This window comes from Puccinia triticina, chromosome 1A, assembly GCF_026914185.1.
Source record: "Puccinia triticina chromosome 1A, complete sequence".
Taxonomy (NCBI): domain Eukaryota; kingdom Fungi; phylum Basidiomycota; class Pucciniomycetes; order Pucciniales; family Pucciniaceae; genus Puccinia; species Puccinia triticina.
The window spans coordinates 5199907-5215940 of NC_070558.1; the positions used below are offsets into that span (position 1 = coordinate 5199907).

Genomic DNA, 16034 nt, shown 5'->3' on the forward strand with positions numbered 1-16034 from the left:
GACTGAATATCTCTGACGCAACAAACTCTGTGAAAGCCGCTGCCCAACAAACCGCCTCCAAGGCAGGTGAGGAAAGCCAAATGGCCCAACACCCCGTCACCCAAACCCAAGAGCCGGACGTAGACAAAAGCCAACAGGCCACATTGTTGCAAGCCCCAGGTCCGAACCCCAAGCCGCCCAAAGCAACAAAATCGGTGAAAGCTTCCAAGCCTACGACCGGCGCAGCAGCAAAAAACAACGCGAATACCCCAAGAGCTGAACCTGCCTCAGGATAACCCCCAAAAGGGCCGCTCCACGACCCAGAGATTGCTGAGATAATTGGCCCGGTATGCGGTAAGCACCAAAAAACCAAGCTGGAGAAAGAACCAGGACTGACCATGACACCACATGAGACCTCCCAATAGAACCGGCCGCGGTCAAGAAAGAGCCGGTATCCATCAAAGTTGAAGAAAAATCAAACAAGGCAGCCAACCGCGAGGCTTGTGCAATCCTCATGACCAAGGTGTTACAAGCGGAAAGAGCGGGAGACGACACAAAGGTCAAACGCTACATGAAGATGTTCAAAGCCGTCCTGGCAGACCAGAAGACAGCGTTGAGATGTGTTGGACCCACAATCACCCAGTCACCGGTCATCCCACAGAAGAGACCAGCGACCCCCAGCGAGATGACGCAAGTACGGAATGTCAAATTCATCACGGGGTGATCAAACTCCCACGACGACGGTGGTTTCCCCCCCTACTTCCACAAACTCCTCCTCAAATGTAAAGGCCCACTTCCCCTCACCATTTTCAACAGGGAATGGCAAGAAAAAGCCCTGGCCAAACATTCGAAAAACCAACCAAAGATTGAAGAATCAGCCTTGGAAAAGGGACTACGCTATCACAGCTTCCCAGTCCCAGACAAGCTCTCTCAGAACTTCTCCAACTGGACCCTCAACCACTGCTGCTTCTAATTAAACATGTGGGACAGTTTCCACTACCCGGTCCTTGCAGAATGGATCCTAGCTCACAAGGAGCACTGCTACTGTCTCCCCCGGAAACAAGGCTTCATGGTAGCCCTGAGGTACGGCATCCGGATTTGAAACAATGTGTTTGCTTTCTGAGTCAAAGAAAAAGGAGAAGAATTGTTCTCCAATATTTCCCAATTCAAGCAGGAAACGGCCGATGAAGCCATCTCCACCTGTCGGGACTTCAACAAGATAGGCCTCCAAGACAACCCATACGCAATGGGCGACGGCAAGGTCAGAGGCGACCCGATGAAAGGGATCCAACCCTCAAAATCTAACAGGTGCAACCCCCCAGCTCATCCCAACCCACCAAAAACCAAGTCAAACCAAAAAGGGACCATGGATGAGTCCTCCTCCACAATGCAAGGTCACTCTTCCCTTCCCCCCAAACCCAATCAAGGCCGTGTGCCCCCTGGAAGCGGGTACAAGGGGAACAATTTCAACCCAAACCACACTGGAGGAAGCATGCAAAACCCGACCACAACCAGTAAGTGACATAGACCCTCTCCCTAACCCTTTTATTTTTTGTCCTCCCTAACTCCCCTGTACTCTTGTTGCAGAACTGCCCCTTTCTAGATCCCTCAAGGATGTCTCCCCCCTTCTCCCATCCTCCTCTTAGCACCCCATACAATTGTCCCTACTCCTTCACCATGTTTCCCCACATCCCACCATGCAATGGATACGTGAGAATCCCACCCTAACATGTGTGAATTCTGTGCACCTCATTAGGGACAGATTGCCTGAGCAGAGAGCAACCCCTGAACCTGAGAGGAACAACCTGGGTCTCCCAAAGTGGCCTACCCGCGTGACCTGTGAGATGGATATTGATGGATGGGAAAAAGCTCTAAGCCAAGCAGGGCTAGCTGAGAAATATAGTGATTTCATCTGCGGCTTCAAGAAGGGTTTCCACCAAGGAATCCCAGAGCACAACCTGGGACCTGGAATCCCATACTACACCCCACCAAATCACCAAGGATCCATGCTGGCAAGAGAAAAGATTGAAGCCACCATTGCAAAAGAGATTGTGGCAGGGAGAATGTTTGGGCCGTTCTCTCACAAACAACTGATGGAACAATATGGATTCTTCCAAACATTTCCTAGACGTGGGGCTAAACTTGCCTTCCATTTGAGCCTTCCTATTATGGATGTATGCAAGGCATCCAAAAGTTTGGATGTAGTTAAGGTTTGGCTTGTGGCCGTACCATAGCTTGTATGCTGAATGCGGAAGCCCATTCCTTGATTTGTTGAAGATTTGATTTTGGATGAAAACTGCCGCATTGCACGCCAAACTCCAATATTTGTTGGATATCCCGCTGTGGAGTAGCAAGGACCTTGCCTTTGTCAATATGGTTTGCATGAAGCGCTCAATCAGGCCGTTTTGTTGGGGGGTGTATGGAGCGTTAGTTTTCTTAACAATACCGAGAGAGTCACAGAAAGGAATCAGGAGTGAATTGAGAAACTCGCCGCCTCCATTGGTTGTAATCATCTTAACCTTTCTGTCACAAAGTCTTTTGGCACGGGTTATGAATGATTGACTTGCATTGAAAACATCTTCTTTAGTTTTTGATTTTAGAAAAGAAATGAAAACCATTCTAGTGTGTTCATCAACAATCAACATGAAATACAAGTGATTGAATATACAAGGAATTCTAATAATGCCACTCAGATCTGTATGGATGTTGTCTAGAGGATGGAGGGAATACGGTTTTACTCCGGTTAGTGGGAGCTTGGTTGATTTACTGAGCTTGCAAGTGTTGCAGCTTGCGTCCGCTAGAGTCTTTTTTAAGTACATTGGGTTCAGATGTCCTAGACAATTGTGATCTGCATTTAATGTGATATTGTCAGCTTCATTCGGGGTCATAGAATTGATATGAACTTTGCTGACAGGTTCAATCTTGACGACCATGAGGTTATTGATGTATTGACCGTGGAGGAATGTTTCATCATCAAAAGCAACAATGAATTTTGACAAGTTGTTTGGGTCTTGCACCTCTATAGCGCCCTTTTGTTTGAGAGCCCCGGCTGCAATTAAGTTGTTCCTTAGATGGAATATATAGCGAGTTGGTCAGAGTGAACTTTTCAATGGTGAATCCTTGAATAACAACATTGCCTCTAGCTTCCACCTTCAATTCTTCTGAGCCAGCCGTCATTATTGTATCTAGAGATTTTGACATTTTATTGACGTTATTGAAGAAACTGTAGTCATTGAACATGTGGCTTGATGCCCCAGTGTCCCAGATTGCCTCAAATTTTGGATGCACTGTGTTAACTTCATTACCACACGCCATGAAGACGTAGTTCTTCTTCTTTTTGGTGATTGTGGTTGTCCCGGTATGACTGGCAATATTGATGGATTCGGTCTGGTCAGATTGGTCAGATTGCAATGATTCGAGCTTGGCGACTTTTGCAATGTTGGATTGGTTCTTTGGTGGATTGAGTCCTCTGGCTTCAAACCATTCTTGTTTGGCTTGGGTGTTTCCGGGTTTTTTGAAGCACTTTGACGCCGGATGGGGTCCTTGACATTTTTCCGGGGTGCATTGTTGTCGATCTGATTGTGGTTGTCTTGATGTGTTGCCAGCAAGCTTCAGGTTATGAATTCCATTGCTGAGTTTTCCAGTTGCAGAGAATTTAAACTCGTTATTTTCATCTTTGTATTGCTTTAGGGAACAGATAACTGATTGAGTATTGATTGGTTTGACGTTCTGGAGAATGTGTCTGACTTCGACAGAATGAGATGTGTGCATTGAGTGAAGTAATCTTCTACCCATACTGGCTTCGTCGAGTGTGCCGCCTCAATTGAAAAATTTATTTTTGAGCTTGAGAAAATCATCAATATGAGAACAGATTGAGGTTTTGAAGTCTTGTTTGAAGTTCTCGATTTTGTTTTGAACCAGGTATAGTGTTGCTTTGTTGTCTGCTTGGTGAAAGTCTTTAACTAAGTTCCATAGGTGTGCTGGGCCTCATTTGACGAGGGGAATCATTCTTCCAGGGGTAGTTTGTGCGTCTGGGTTCTCTTCAAGTTCTTCGTTGGTTGGAGGGATCATTTCTCTAACCATTGGTATTTCAACGTCATTTATAGCTGTTCTGAATCTTGCAGCATTTGTCTTGTCCATTCTAGAGTACATGAATTCAATGATACATCCTCTATTGATTTCATTAATTGCTGGAACAACTGAGAGGTCGGTAAAGTTGATATCTAGAAGGTAATTAGCCAGAAAGATTGAGTTGAGAGATCCTCCCACTTGACAACACCGAATGGTGTAGTTTTTGTCCGTGAGATCTTCTATTCCTTTAACTTTGTTGAGCATAGAGGACATCGCAAACGCATGTGCTTGGTCTGCACCGAGAACAAGACCTCCTCGATTGATGGCATTCTTGGAAGCTAGTTTTTGGGCGTTTTGGATTCTGAGTTGTTCTCGGGCTTGTTCCAATTGAGCTCGATCTCCTTGAGCAGGTGGTGGAATTGGGTTTTGGGTCTGTTTGGCCATTGATCTCTCGCTACCATGTAAATTCTAGACAGAAATCGACCTGGGATTTGAGCAGTATAGCTTTATGGGACAAAAATTGTACCGTGTAAATAATCTCTGACAACAAAAACGACTTCTCAAGCAAACACACCTGCAGTGGAAAGCGCAGTTGTGTTGATTTTAGATTTGGTTATGGATTCAGTTGAAGGACGCGTGTAAGAGCACAATGATTTAGTCTCTTCTTCACGGGTTGATAGTGTAAACGCGTGAATTTTATTTCAAACTAACCTTTATGGGACAAAAATTGTACCGTGTAAATAATCTCTGACGGCAACAACGACTTCTCAAGCAAACACACCTAACATGGAAACAAAAGAAGGAGAGAAAAAGATAAGGACAAATAAGCAATGAACAATGAGACAGTAATAAGATGATATGTAGGAATAGAGGAGTTATTTTATATTAGTGCATACCTGCGGTGGAAAGGGCAGTTGTGTTGATTTTAGATTTGGTTATGGATTTGGGTGAAGGACGCATGTAAGAGCACAATGATCCTGGATGGATGATAAAAAGGGAAAAAGAAGATAAAAGGAAGTTGGATAAAATTATTGTTAGTTGTTGTTGACGAGTTGTTGAGGTTTGAGTGATGTCTTTGAGGAAATTTTGTGCTTACTAGTCTCTTCTTCACGGGTTGATAGTGTAAACGCGTGAAGAAAAGACTAGCAAGCTCGGGGCGGGATGAATTTGCTTTTTGGCGTTGGGATCCTGATAGGGTTAGGTTAATGTTTGGTATATTCAAGATGCGAGTGAGAATTGGAATGTTGGCCGCGTATTCATGATGAGTGGCGGATTTAGGCGTGAATTGAATGTAACTCAACATCTGGAACACCACGAAGAAAACTGTCTGCCTCCAAGACAACAAAAAGTATCAGCAAATACAACAAGTGAAGGCATTCCTGATTCCCGGCACCAAGTTCACCTTTGCACAAGTCAAACAGCTAGCAGGAAGACTAAATCATGTATTGTATATCCTCCCACAATTACACTGTAACCTCAACAGCCTATATAGGTGGATAAACAAGTGGATCCACAGACAGACAGACCGCACCCTCCCAAAAGATGCCCAGGTTGACCTTGAATACTGGCTGTTGATGCTCCTACAATACAAGGGGAGGAAAATGATTCAAAACCCAGGCCCCACCTTACCCGTATGAGACCAAGAACAAAGTCAACGTCCTCCTGAAGTCCTCGGCATACATTGGCGCGGAGCAGTCCGCTAAACCCAAGAAGAAGACCGTTTTGATCAGGCACCTTGTAATGCTCACCCCTGCGTGGATCGACGGATCTGAGTTCCAAAAGGCCCTCCTAGACCTGGTGATTGTTGCATTTTGGGGACTGGCTAGGCTATGAGAGCTCACATACAACGACAAAACGGGACCCCTCCGAGAGTCGGCATCAGTGCTTGTCAGGGACGTCAGCTTCCAAACAGTCGACCACAAGAGAAGTGCTACACTGGCGATCCGGGGAGCCAAGACGGCCAGTCCCGGAAAGACTCAAGAAATCCACCTGGCAGCGAGGAAAATGATGATCTGCCCGCTCTTAGCCCTCAAAAGGAGAATCAAGAATGCTGCGGGACACAACACCTCCCTCTTTGGATACTGGGAAACCGACACTAGAGTACACCTCACCAAACCTGCTGCGTGTCGTGCACTATCTCAATTTTGGAACAAAAATGGGTGCTCTGGGATCTCTGGCCATTCCTTCAGAGTTGGGGGGACCTCTTTCCTTTGCAAGGCCGGCGTCCACGAAGACGGTCTTTGCTGGCTCGGGTGCTGGACCTCTGACTGTTACAAACTTTACATCAGAGAATACACAGAAGAAGAGAGTGCCGACACCGGCGAAATTCTACGGGAACTACAGAGATGCTGGACCAATTAAACCCCACTTCCTTTGACAAAATCTCATGCCACCAATCTCTCACCGGCTCTGTGCTTTTCCAAACCAGAGTAACTAGCGCCTTCGCCCACACTCCCTCCGGGGGCTTTCTGCTCCGGGAGGATCCGGTCCGTTGCCTTCTCCTCCCTCTGGGACTTCTCCCTGTCCTGTCCCCCCTCCTGGGTGACTTTGCACAAGGAGAAGCACCACGAGAGCGCAGCACACAGGATCGGGGACCATCCTCCCCCCGACCCGCACACAAGAGTCTTGGGAAGTCACTCCCTGACTTCCGGGGCTCTCTCCATGTGAGCAGTTATTAGTGCCAGCGCTACTAGACAAAGAGAGCTTAAGGAAAACACGCCGCAGCCACCGCTGAGGCGCTGCGGCGCGGAGGGGCCTACACCACGGGTGCAGTTGGACGGCGGGCAGATGTCCGGTCCGACGTTGGCCACCCCCTCTCCGCCCCTGCAGTAATACTTTGCATGGTGGACGTTGGGAGGAGTGTATGTCGGGAAGGTCGGGCTGCCCCTGACAGCGGCTAGGCCACAAATCCTACCCGGATGTTGGGCTTCAAGCTGGGATTGCCCAGACGTTGTGAGAAATAAGAGTGGTTAGCTGGTGTAGAATGTCCGCTGACCGCCTTCTTCAAGAATATTGATGTCCAGGCTGTGTGATTGTTGGTAACTCGGCTCCGCACTGCTACTTTCCGCTAGCCTTCAGCGCTCCTCTACCGAACCTGATCTATAGCGTAATAATCCGCAAGTGAATAAAGCTCCGCACTTTGTAAGCGCCAGAATCCGCAGTAACTCTCTAATAAGAATAAGAACACAGATAATCTCCCAATAACTCTTGTACGTCCGTAGTTGTAAGTACAATGATGATTGAAATCCGTAATAATCCGTAGGATAAAGATAATAGGATGAGGAAAAGAGAGGAGAAAAACCCTGAGCCACCCCCGTCCTTCCCTCCACGCATGTCACCGTTCCCACCCGATCCCGCACACCTGACACTTTCCCGCACTAGTCCTCCAGCTCCGCCCGCTATCCCGCTCGTCACTCTCCCAGACTCCGCTCCTCTCTGACGCTTGTCCTCCCACCGTCCTCTGTCTAGCCCCCGTCAGTTGTTCTCTTGCCACCGCCTTCACCCCGGTTCCACCCGCTGGTGGAACCCGCTCTGGCTGTCATGGCTCACCCGCTGACACGCCGCTGCTACCAGTCCACATGTGTAGTCCCGCTGCAGTCCAGCCCTGTCTTTTCTGCTCCGATCCGAAATCCGCAATCCGCAATCCGCAATCCGTGCATTCCAATCCGCGCATGACTTTCTGTAAGCTTTCCTAGCGTGCTTTCCTGACCTCATCCCCAGTGCTTATGTCACCGGAATGCACTCTGCCTGAGCGGCTTTGTGCATTCCCCGCCCGCGCTATCCCCGCGTGGACATTCTACCGCGCTTGCCTATATAAATCACCACAACGTCGGCCGCAGGGCCTCGGGTCATGAGGAGATCCAAGAAGCAAAAATATTCCCAAGGGTGGGTCGATCTGGCAACCGCGCCACACCTCCGGAGGTTGACCGCTGACCGGTGCAATCGCTTACGACCACTGCGATGACAACGATGTTCATATCAGCTTCCATCTAAGTTACAATCATATACCGCATTCTCTTCTTATCATGAAGAGCAAACGGTGTGAAGTCCCACAATTTTTTTTTTTTTTCTTTTCTCTTCTATGTATGATCTGCAAGCACGCTTGGCAGATTGTACTGGTGGTCTCAGGAAACTCACTTTTTCAAGTGAGTTTCTGACCTTGGGCCAACGGACAGGTCGACTAGTCCGGTGACTCGTTGGGAAGGTTGGCTCATTTCCGGGGGCAGCCGACCTGTTGACAACCTCAAGGGCGAGCCGACCATGCTGACCCACCGGGCAGATGGGTTGGCCGGACCTATCAGACAAGCCGACCATGCTGCCTTGCGGGTCGGCACGGTCGGACGAGGTCGGCCTGCCCTCCCTGCCGTGAACAGCCGACGGGTGGTTGGGCAGGGTCGGGCCGACCCGGAGGGCTGCTCGACGTCCTACCAGGACGGCCCGACCCAAATCTGACGGGAGGGTCCGCCCGCCGCGCGACTCACTTTACAAGTGGAGCCGTGGTGTAGGGGTACCACCCCAAAGCCATCTCTGAACTATCTCTGGTGACCTCCCCGAGGCGTCCAGGCGTGAATGGACTCACCTACCAAAGTCTTTGAAAATATTTTCCTTGACTCTCAGAGAAATATTTTTCTGTTCATGCGGGGATATTGGACCAGTTCAATCACACAGAACATGACAGTTGAAGCTTTGGGTCAAAGAACTTGCTGAAGTGCTGCAGGTTGCGCAGCCATTACCCTCCTCCATCCAACTGGAGTTTTGAATCAGGGCCAAAGGGGTAGCCGTGGAAGCCACACAGAACCTGATTGAATGTGTGTTTTCCACAGCATACAAAATTCTGCTCTCATTGAGCTTAACTAAGCCTCTCTGGGGAGGCGTGAAGAGTCTCCAAAGGAGAGGCTTTGCACCAAAGTCAGATTCCTGGCCAGGGAATTTTCAAAGGAAACCAACAATTTTGTGTTTACATTTATTTTATAATTAGCTCCACTCTTTGACTCCAAATTCTAGCTAGTGAATCTGTTGCAGCCCTTGATCTCAGCTATCTCGTACGCATTTTTTCAAGTATTCTCAACAAAAATTGGCTGCTCAGCAGCCGTTCTTGCCAGGGTTGTTTCTGAGCAATTTGATGGGCCACACATTACAATTGGACAGGTTCTTGCGGTTTTTGGCCTCACAAGACCTCCCAAGGCAGTTTTTTACATCACAATTACTTGCGAGGGATGAGGACACAAGCTTGATGGGATACATGGTAAGATGTGCAATATCTTTTGAGAGGTGTTTGAAATGAAGAGAACCTTCACCGTGTAGATCTAGTTTGGTTTACTATTTAGGGCCCACGGAGATGCTCTCAGAGTGTAGAAGACGATAATGCACCTGCACAAGTTCCAAGTTGAAGGTTCCGGCTGGGGGATGTGGATGTATGCGGGGTGGGGTCCGGCACGGCCACTCGCCCTTGACCGGGTCTGCTCATGACCACCAACCACCACCAGCCGAGCAACGGGCGATGGCAGCAGCAGCAGCACCCACCAGCAACAGCAACAGCAACAGCAACACCAGCGACGGAAGACCAGCGAAGCGGACCAGGTTCAGCACCCCAGAAGCAGAACAACCCGGCCCACGAGCTGCTGACCATCCGCAACAGAAACTGGGACAAGAGCCAGAAGGTCTGCACATGATCCCGATCATCTCAGTGTATACATATCACGCCTGCTAACCGCCTCACACGCAGTCTCCGGCGCACCCCACACCCCGGGCTTCTCGTCGGATGGAAGAAGCGGACGGGAGGACCGAGCACACCGAGGATCGGAAGCCAAAGACCCTCAGCCGGCGTCTCCTTCCACGACGATCCCTCCGCCGCTCGCACCTCAAACCCCATCAGACCGACAAGACAGTCTGACCCCGTTGAGCGAGCCACGCTCCGAGGAGGAAAACTATCCGCTGACCGCCGAGGTGTCCGAGAACGACCCTGAGATCAGCCAGTACGATATCTGGAGCGATTGCGAGCAGGAGGACTTCGACCAATCCGAGCTTCCCCACAATGGACTCCTGCCTACCGCCAGCCAGCTCACGTCAGCAACAGCCGTGCAGGAGCAGCAACAGCTTACCGCATCCACACCCCATCAACCCAAGCCGCCGGACCCGCCAAATGAACCCGACCACGCACCCAGCCAGTCGAGGAAGAGTCAACTATCCCCAGACCACCGCCAAAGCTCGGCCCATTTTATTATCCCAAGAAGATCGATCTCCAGCCCTCTCCGTCCCCCCTCCAATCCGAACCCGGCGCCCAAGACCAAAAGAACCGTGTCCTCCCTCTTCACAACCGGCACCGGCGAGCCGTTCCCGATGGCCATCCACCCGCCGTCATCCGGCTCGCCCACCTTCCAACCCGCCATTCTGTATCCGCCCCCGACCGCCACTTCGGCACAAAAAAGCACGCCCGAAGAGCGCCAGACCCGGCCGATGGACGACGACGCTCTTCCCTATCTGCCGGCCGCGAAACCGCGCCGCGCGTTGTCCTCGCTCTTCCAGACCGGCGCTGGGCAGCCGTTTCCCATGGATGAGCCCGCCGAAGAGGTACTTCAATCCCTCCTTCCTTGGTATCATCTTCCCCCCTCGAGATCACGCTCTCTGATATTGGCTCTATCTTGGCTAGACATCCTCCTCGTCGGCGGCGCAGACCCAAGATTGCCCCGTCTTCGGGTTCCAAACCGCACGCGGAACCCCGGTTGCCCCACCCTCCAAGGACGCGATGAGGAAGGCGCTCGACATCTGCGCTCATCCCGCGCTTTCTCCCTTCCCTAAGCCGCATTACACTGAGCCCGACTCGCCTAGTCCTTCACATCGAGGTATGTTTTTCTTTTCTTGTCAGATACGTCCCTTTGCTGACTTTTGATATTTTGTGGTTCGGAATCTAGCTAAGATCCAGAAAGCTTCACAGCTGTCGTGTTCTTCTAGCGTTTCTCCTAGTAGCAGGGCCAATGGCGCCAACAAATCTCCAACCGAAGACAGCCGCCCGATCGTCCGAGCGCCCACTCCGAGCAGCTCTTCAATGCCGCCGCCGCCCACCAAGCTAGACTCGTCGAAGCCATCAGTGGGCGGCCTATTCAGCACGGCATCTGGCACCCCTATCCATATCCCTATCAGCGCAATCGAGCGCGCCCGCGCGCATCTGGACAACCCCTCTCAATCGTCAGACTCGCGCCCACCCCCCACGAACCGCGCTGGATCTCCGCTGAAAGATGTATCGAATCTGCGGCCCGCTCCACACAGCCATCATCGGCTCTCTGCCACGACGGACCTCTTGACAGGCGTGGGAACTCGCCCGTCTGGTCATCCCTCCCTCTCAGCCAAGCTACACGAGTCTCTCAGCGCGGTGGTTCCCAAGATTCCCTCCCAGCCGACTACCGCCGCCACGCTGATGTCCACGCCCGTCCGCACACTCTCCAGCGGGATGACCGTCCGGTCCGCCCTCCAAGACTCCCCCAATGAGCCGCCCTCGCTCCCCCATACTACCACCACCGCCCCCGTCAGACGGATCTCAAATCGGATCCATATCGGGCTCACCCCGCAGGCCACTTCCAGACGCGCCTCTCGCGAGGGAAAAGCCCAGGAACCCCGCTCATTCGTCACCCCGTTCAAGAAGAAGCTCGAGCCCATGCCGGGCCAGCCCGTCTCGCTGTGCACGCCTGCGCGCACCGCTTTTTATCCGGCGCAAGAAACGCCCTCGGCAGACCCCTCTCGGCGCTCGGTCATGTACATCGACCCGGTCACTCCCTTCGGCAGACAGGGCTCATCGGGAGGAAAGCCCCAGAGTGTCTTCGACCTGTCAACAAGGTCGCGCCAGAAAATCCCAATGGCACAGTGGCTCGCATCACCTAAGGGATATTCGGCGCGCCATCTGCTGTCACTTGCAGTGTGAGTAGGACAAGCATGGGCAATCCACCATCCCCCAATTGGTCCTCCTCTCTCACTCTTTCTCTTCGGGAGATATGCTCTTAACAAATAATGATGGGGGTGGGCTTTGACGTTAGACAGGCCAGAGTCGGTGGTCTACATGACGGCGAAGTCGGCGGCAATCTGGACCTTCAATGCGTTCACCGAGCCCTTCGGGGCTCTCCAGGCGCTCGGCGAGCTGCTCCACGCCGGCTGCTCGATCTCCCGTTGCTCGCCTAAATGGGTGGCTAATCATTGGGCATTGATCGTCTGGAAACTCGCCGCGTTCGTCCGCTGGCAGCCCGACTGTCTATCCCGGGTTTGGAAGCCCTCGAATGCCGTCCAACAGCTGAAATACCGGTGAGCACGCTTCCACCCTCCCTCGTTTCGAGAATCCTGTAGTCTAGAAGCGCCACAGCTCTGGCTCATCCGTTTTGTTTGATGGTCTAGGTATGAGCGCGAGTTTGTGCGTGGTGACCGTCCAGTTCTGAAGCGAATCCTGGAGAATGACTGTCCCCCCAGCATGCCGATGTGTCTTGTCATCGTAGGAATCGTCCGTCGGTCCAGCCCATCCTCATCATCGGCCATCCAGGGCGGCCCGACGGTTCCAGAGATCCTCGAGCTCAGCGACGGCTGGTACCGCATCAAGGCCCATCTGGACCCGGTCTTGTTGCGCGTGTTGAGAAGGGGGGGTCTGCGGGTGGGGTTCAAGCTGGCGATCAGCGGGGCCACGACCGAGGCTCCACCTCCGGTGGCGACGACGGCTCTGAACAAGACCCCGGGGGAGAAGAAGAAGCGGGCGCCGGTGAAGGAGACAGAGGATGAAGGAGAAGACGAGGCGTGCTTGTATCTCGAGGGAAACGCGACCGCCCGGGCCCGCTGGCATGAGCCTCTCGGGCTCCGCCCCCGCCCCTGGATCGCCGCCCTCCGCTCCCTCTCCCACGACGGCGGAAGGATCCCGCTCCTCGACATCGTCATCGTCAAGCTCTTCCCGCCTATGTTCGTCGACCAGGAGGGTCGCATGGGGCGGTGGGGGATCGCCGAGGAGAACATGCTCCAGCTGGCCTGGGAGGTGCGTGTCCCCTCTCCTCCCCTCACCCATCCCACTCGCCTTAATCAAATTATTCTTATCTTGCGGGATCCTTGTTTGTGTAGAAAGAGCGGGAGAAAGAGGCCGACAACGTCGCACAGGAGCAGGAAAAGGAGCTCGAGAAGATCCAGCTCGTCGCCGACCTCGTCGCTACTGTCCATGCCGCTAAGAGCGATGGCAAACGACGCTCGTCGGGCGGCGACAAGAGCGCAGAAGAAGAACGGTCGTCTCTCGAGGACGCTGCGTTTGATGGTCTGTCCTTTCCCCTCTCACAAAGAGCACTCCGCGCCCAACACTCGGCCCCCGTGAATGCTAAAATGGAACATTTATGCGCCCGGTGTAGCGGATGATTTGTGTGAAGAGTTGCTCGAGGACGAGGTGTCCAGCGACGCACTGACGCATCTCTCGGGCGCCCAACTCGTCCAGCTGCGCGAGTCGGCGCAAAGACGCTACGACGCGTTCCGGAGCACCGCGGCCGACGAGGGACGAAAGATGCTCGACGTGAGCGCCTCTTTTCCTCGCCCCCACTTCCCCGACATACGATCTTGATGAAGTGTTCTTTTTTTCGGGGGGGATGGGACAGATGCGGGTGCCGCCGAGGAGGACGCGCCACGTCCAGCAACTCTCCGTCATCGACTTCCACGCCTCCAACGCCGCTTCTCGGACGACGATGACGATGGCGGGGAGACTGGTGGGCCAGATATCGGTACAAGACTTATCGCTGCTTCCCGAGCAGTTCTTGAAGGAAGGATGTCGCTACTGGGTCCGTCCTCCACCCCACCGTCCCCCCGCGCCGCCACTGACCTTTTTCTCTTGTCTGTTTTGTCCGGTGCGTGTGTAAAAGGTCGAGAACCTCCAGCCGTCGCGCAGCGCCCGCTGGGACGTCTGCGCTCGGACAAAGACCGCCCGGCCTGAGCTGCGCGAGATCAACTTGTCCACGAGGCGCGATACCCGGTGGACCAGCATCGCCTTGGACGCTTAAGAACGCATCCTTTCCTCTCCCCTCCCTGTATCATTTCCTCCCTTAATACTCCCCCGGCGCATTTGTGCATCCCAGGGGCGCTCTAGGGGATTTGTCCCCAGGACGCATCCCCTCACCACGGAAATGTAGCCAAAAACTCGTCCAACGTCGGCATTCCCCAGCTGGCCTGGAGGCACACTTGCTCCTGCTGCACCCTGCCGCCGCGTGTTGGGCCGCAAGTTGTTGGCTGTGTGTCCCCGATGTGCCCATGAGCCTTCCCCGGCCCCGCATCACGCTGGCGGGTTGCCACCTGTGGAAAATCTGTGTTGGCCACAGCGCAACCACAGGATGACATGAGGGGCAGAGTTGGATGGAGGATATTCGCGGTGCGGGAGGCTCAGTGAACAATACAGGTAGGGTCCATTACATCTCACTCATGTTGACCAGACCCCGTACATAGGCTCAAAACTCCCTTGGCCTAGGCTATCTGTAGGAGGAATGTAGTCTAATGTAGTCAATTGGCAGATTAATGATAATACATACATACAAAAAGAAAGAAAGAAATAAATATGTACTTGTTCTGCCCTCACGTTGTAAGCAACAGCCTCATACAAATCATCATCTTTGTAATGTATCTAAATGAGTGCCGCATTTTGAAATGCTTCATTTTTCCCAGCAATGTGTTACGTACGTTAATAAAAGCTTCCTTGCGTTGATTAGAACAAGCTGGGTCTGGTGAGGTCTGGTGAATGAACCGGGGTACGTAACATTTCTCTGGATACGCTTTTCCAAATGGCAAACTGCACCACAACCTACTGTATACACCCTACTATGTAGGGACCGTCAGGTCCCGCGGGAGCCCATGTAGTAGCCACCGGCGTGCCTCAGCGAATCTCGCGCGAGGGTGCTACACTCTCCCCCCATTTACATGTAATTTCAACATGTTCGCCCTCCAGATGGTCAAAGCGCTGCGGCACATCCGGTCCACCCGGTTCAAACCCCTGGCACCCTGCTGACCGGGTGGCTCAACTCCGCAAAAACACACAACAAAGACCTTCGCGCTTGCCTCCCTTGTGGATCTGAATCTGGTCTCAACAACAGGTAAGTTCACAATTTATGATTTTCTTTTGGCCTCACCCTCCCTTCTCATTGATGCCAGTCTTGCAGATGGTTGATGACCCTCTTTGGAGCTTACTTGTTTCAACCTTTGCTGCATTAGGATTAATAGGTTCTGTTTTATCAATTCTCTCATCTAGACTACCTCGCTTGCGATACTGTCCAGTAATTAAATCCACTATGCCTGCTGTGCCTAAGACGACTCCCACTTCTCGGAAATATGCTGCTGCTAAAAAGTCTGCCGCTGCTAAACAGTCTGCCTCCGCTCCCAAGAACCGCTTCCCCCCTGGCTCTCTTGATCGCTCCCTGTCAGATCATCGTGATCCCCTGCCCTCAGCTGACGAGCATGCAGATTTACTACGGATGGGGAGATCTGCTCCAGCCGTATCTAATCTAGAGGACGCGGCTGAAAACACTGCCACCACTACTACCCGATCTCCAGCAAATGACAACCAGCCAATACCCGCATCTCAACCTGCACCTCTGAACGACTTCAATAATCCCCCTCAGAAGAAAAGAAAGAGGGCCTTATAGCCTGATGACAATTCTGATCCGTTACCCCAGTCCTTCGACGCGATGATGAAAAAGTCTATACTTGAGCTTGCAAAAGAAGCCCAGGAAAACTCCAAAGGATCTATGTCTGAGGAAGACAAACAGTTCTTTCTCGATTACCATATTGAACAACGTCAGATGTTGATCATCAAGGCTATCGAACGCGGGGTCTCTATGCCCATGGTTGATGGCTTCCTGTAAGTAACTACTTTGTTTCCTGATCATCCTTGTCGATACTTGCAAAATGTTCTGAACTTTTATATTTTTTCATGACGGTTTAGGGGTAAGCGAATTGCACTCAAAGGTCCCAATTGCTGGAATGAGTTCTTCAAAACT

At 52.1% G+C, this 16034-nt stretch overlaps 2 protein-coding genes across 2 annotated transcripts; both read left to right on the plus strand.

The window, feature by feature from the left end:
* Positions 1 to 9515: 9515 nt before the first annotated feature.
* PtA15_1A579 (uncharacterized protein) lies at positions 9516 to 14051 on the plus strand (the record flags this gene model as incomplete). Its single annotated transcript, XM_053165620.1, has 10 exons — positions 9516 to 9710; positions 9832 to 10620; positions 10700 to 10892; positions 10962 to 11961; positions 12082 to 12339; positions 12430 to 13051; positions 13135 to 13321; positions 13413 to 13570; positions 13653 to 13832; positions 13914 to 14051. 10 exons carry the CDS (start codon positions 9516 to 9518, stop codon positions 14049 to 14051), a joined length of 3720 nt encoding a protein of 1239 aa, XP_053016794.1.
* Positions 14052 to 15326: 1275 nt separating this feature from the next.
* Positions 15327 to 15680, plus strand: PtA15_1A580 (uncharacterized protein; the record flags this gene model as incomplete). Its single annotated transcript, XM_053165622.1, has 1 exon — positions 15327 to 15680. The coding sequence occupies one exon, from the start codon at positions 15327 to 15329 to the stop codon at positions 15678 to 15680; it is 354 nt and encodes a 117-aa protein (XP_053016795.1).
* Positions 15681 to 16034: the final 354 nt, after the last annotated feature.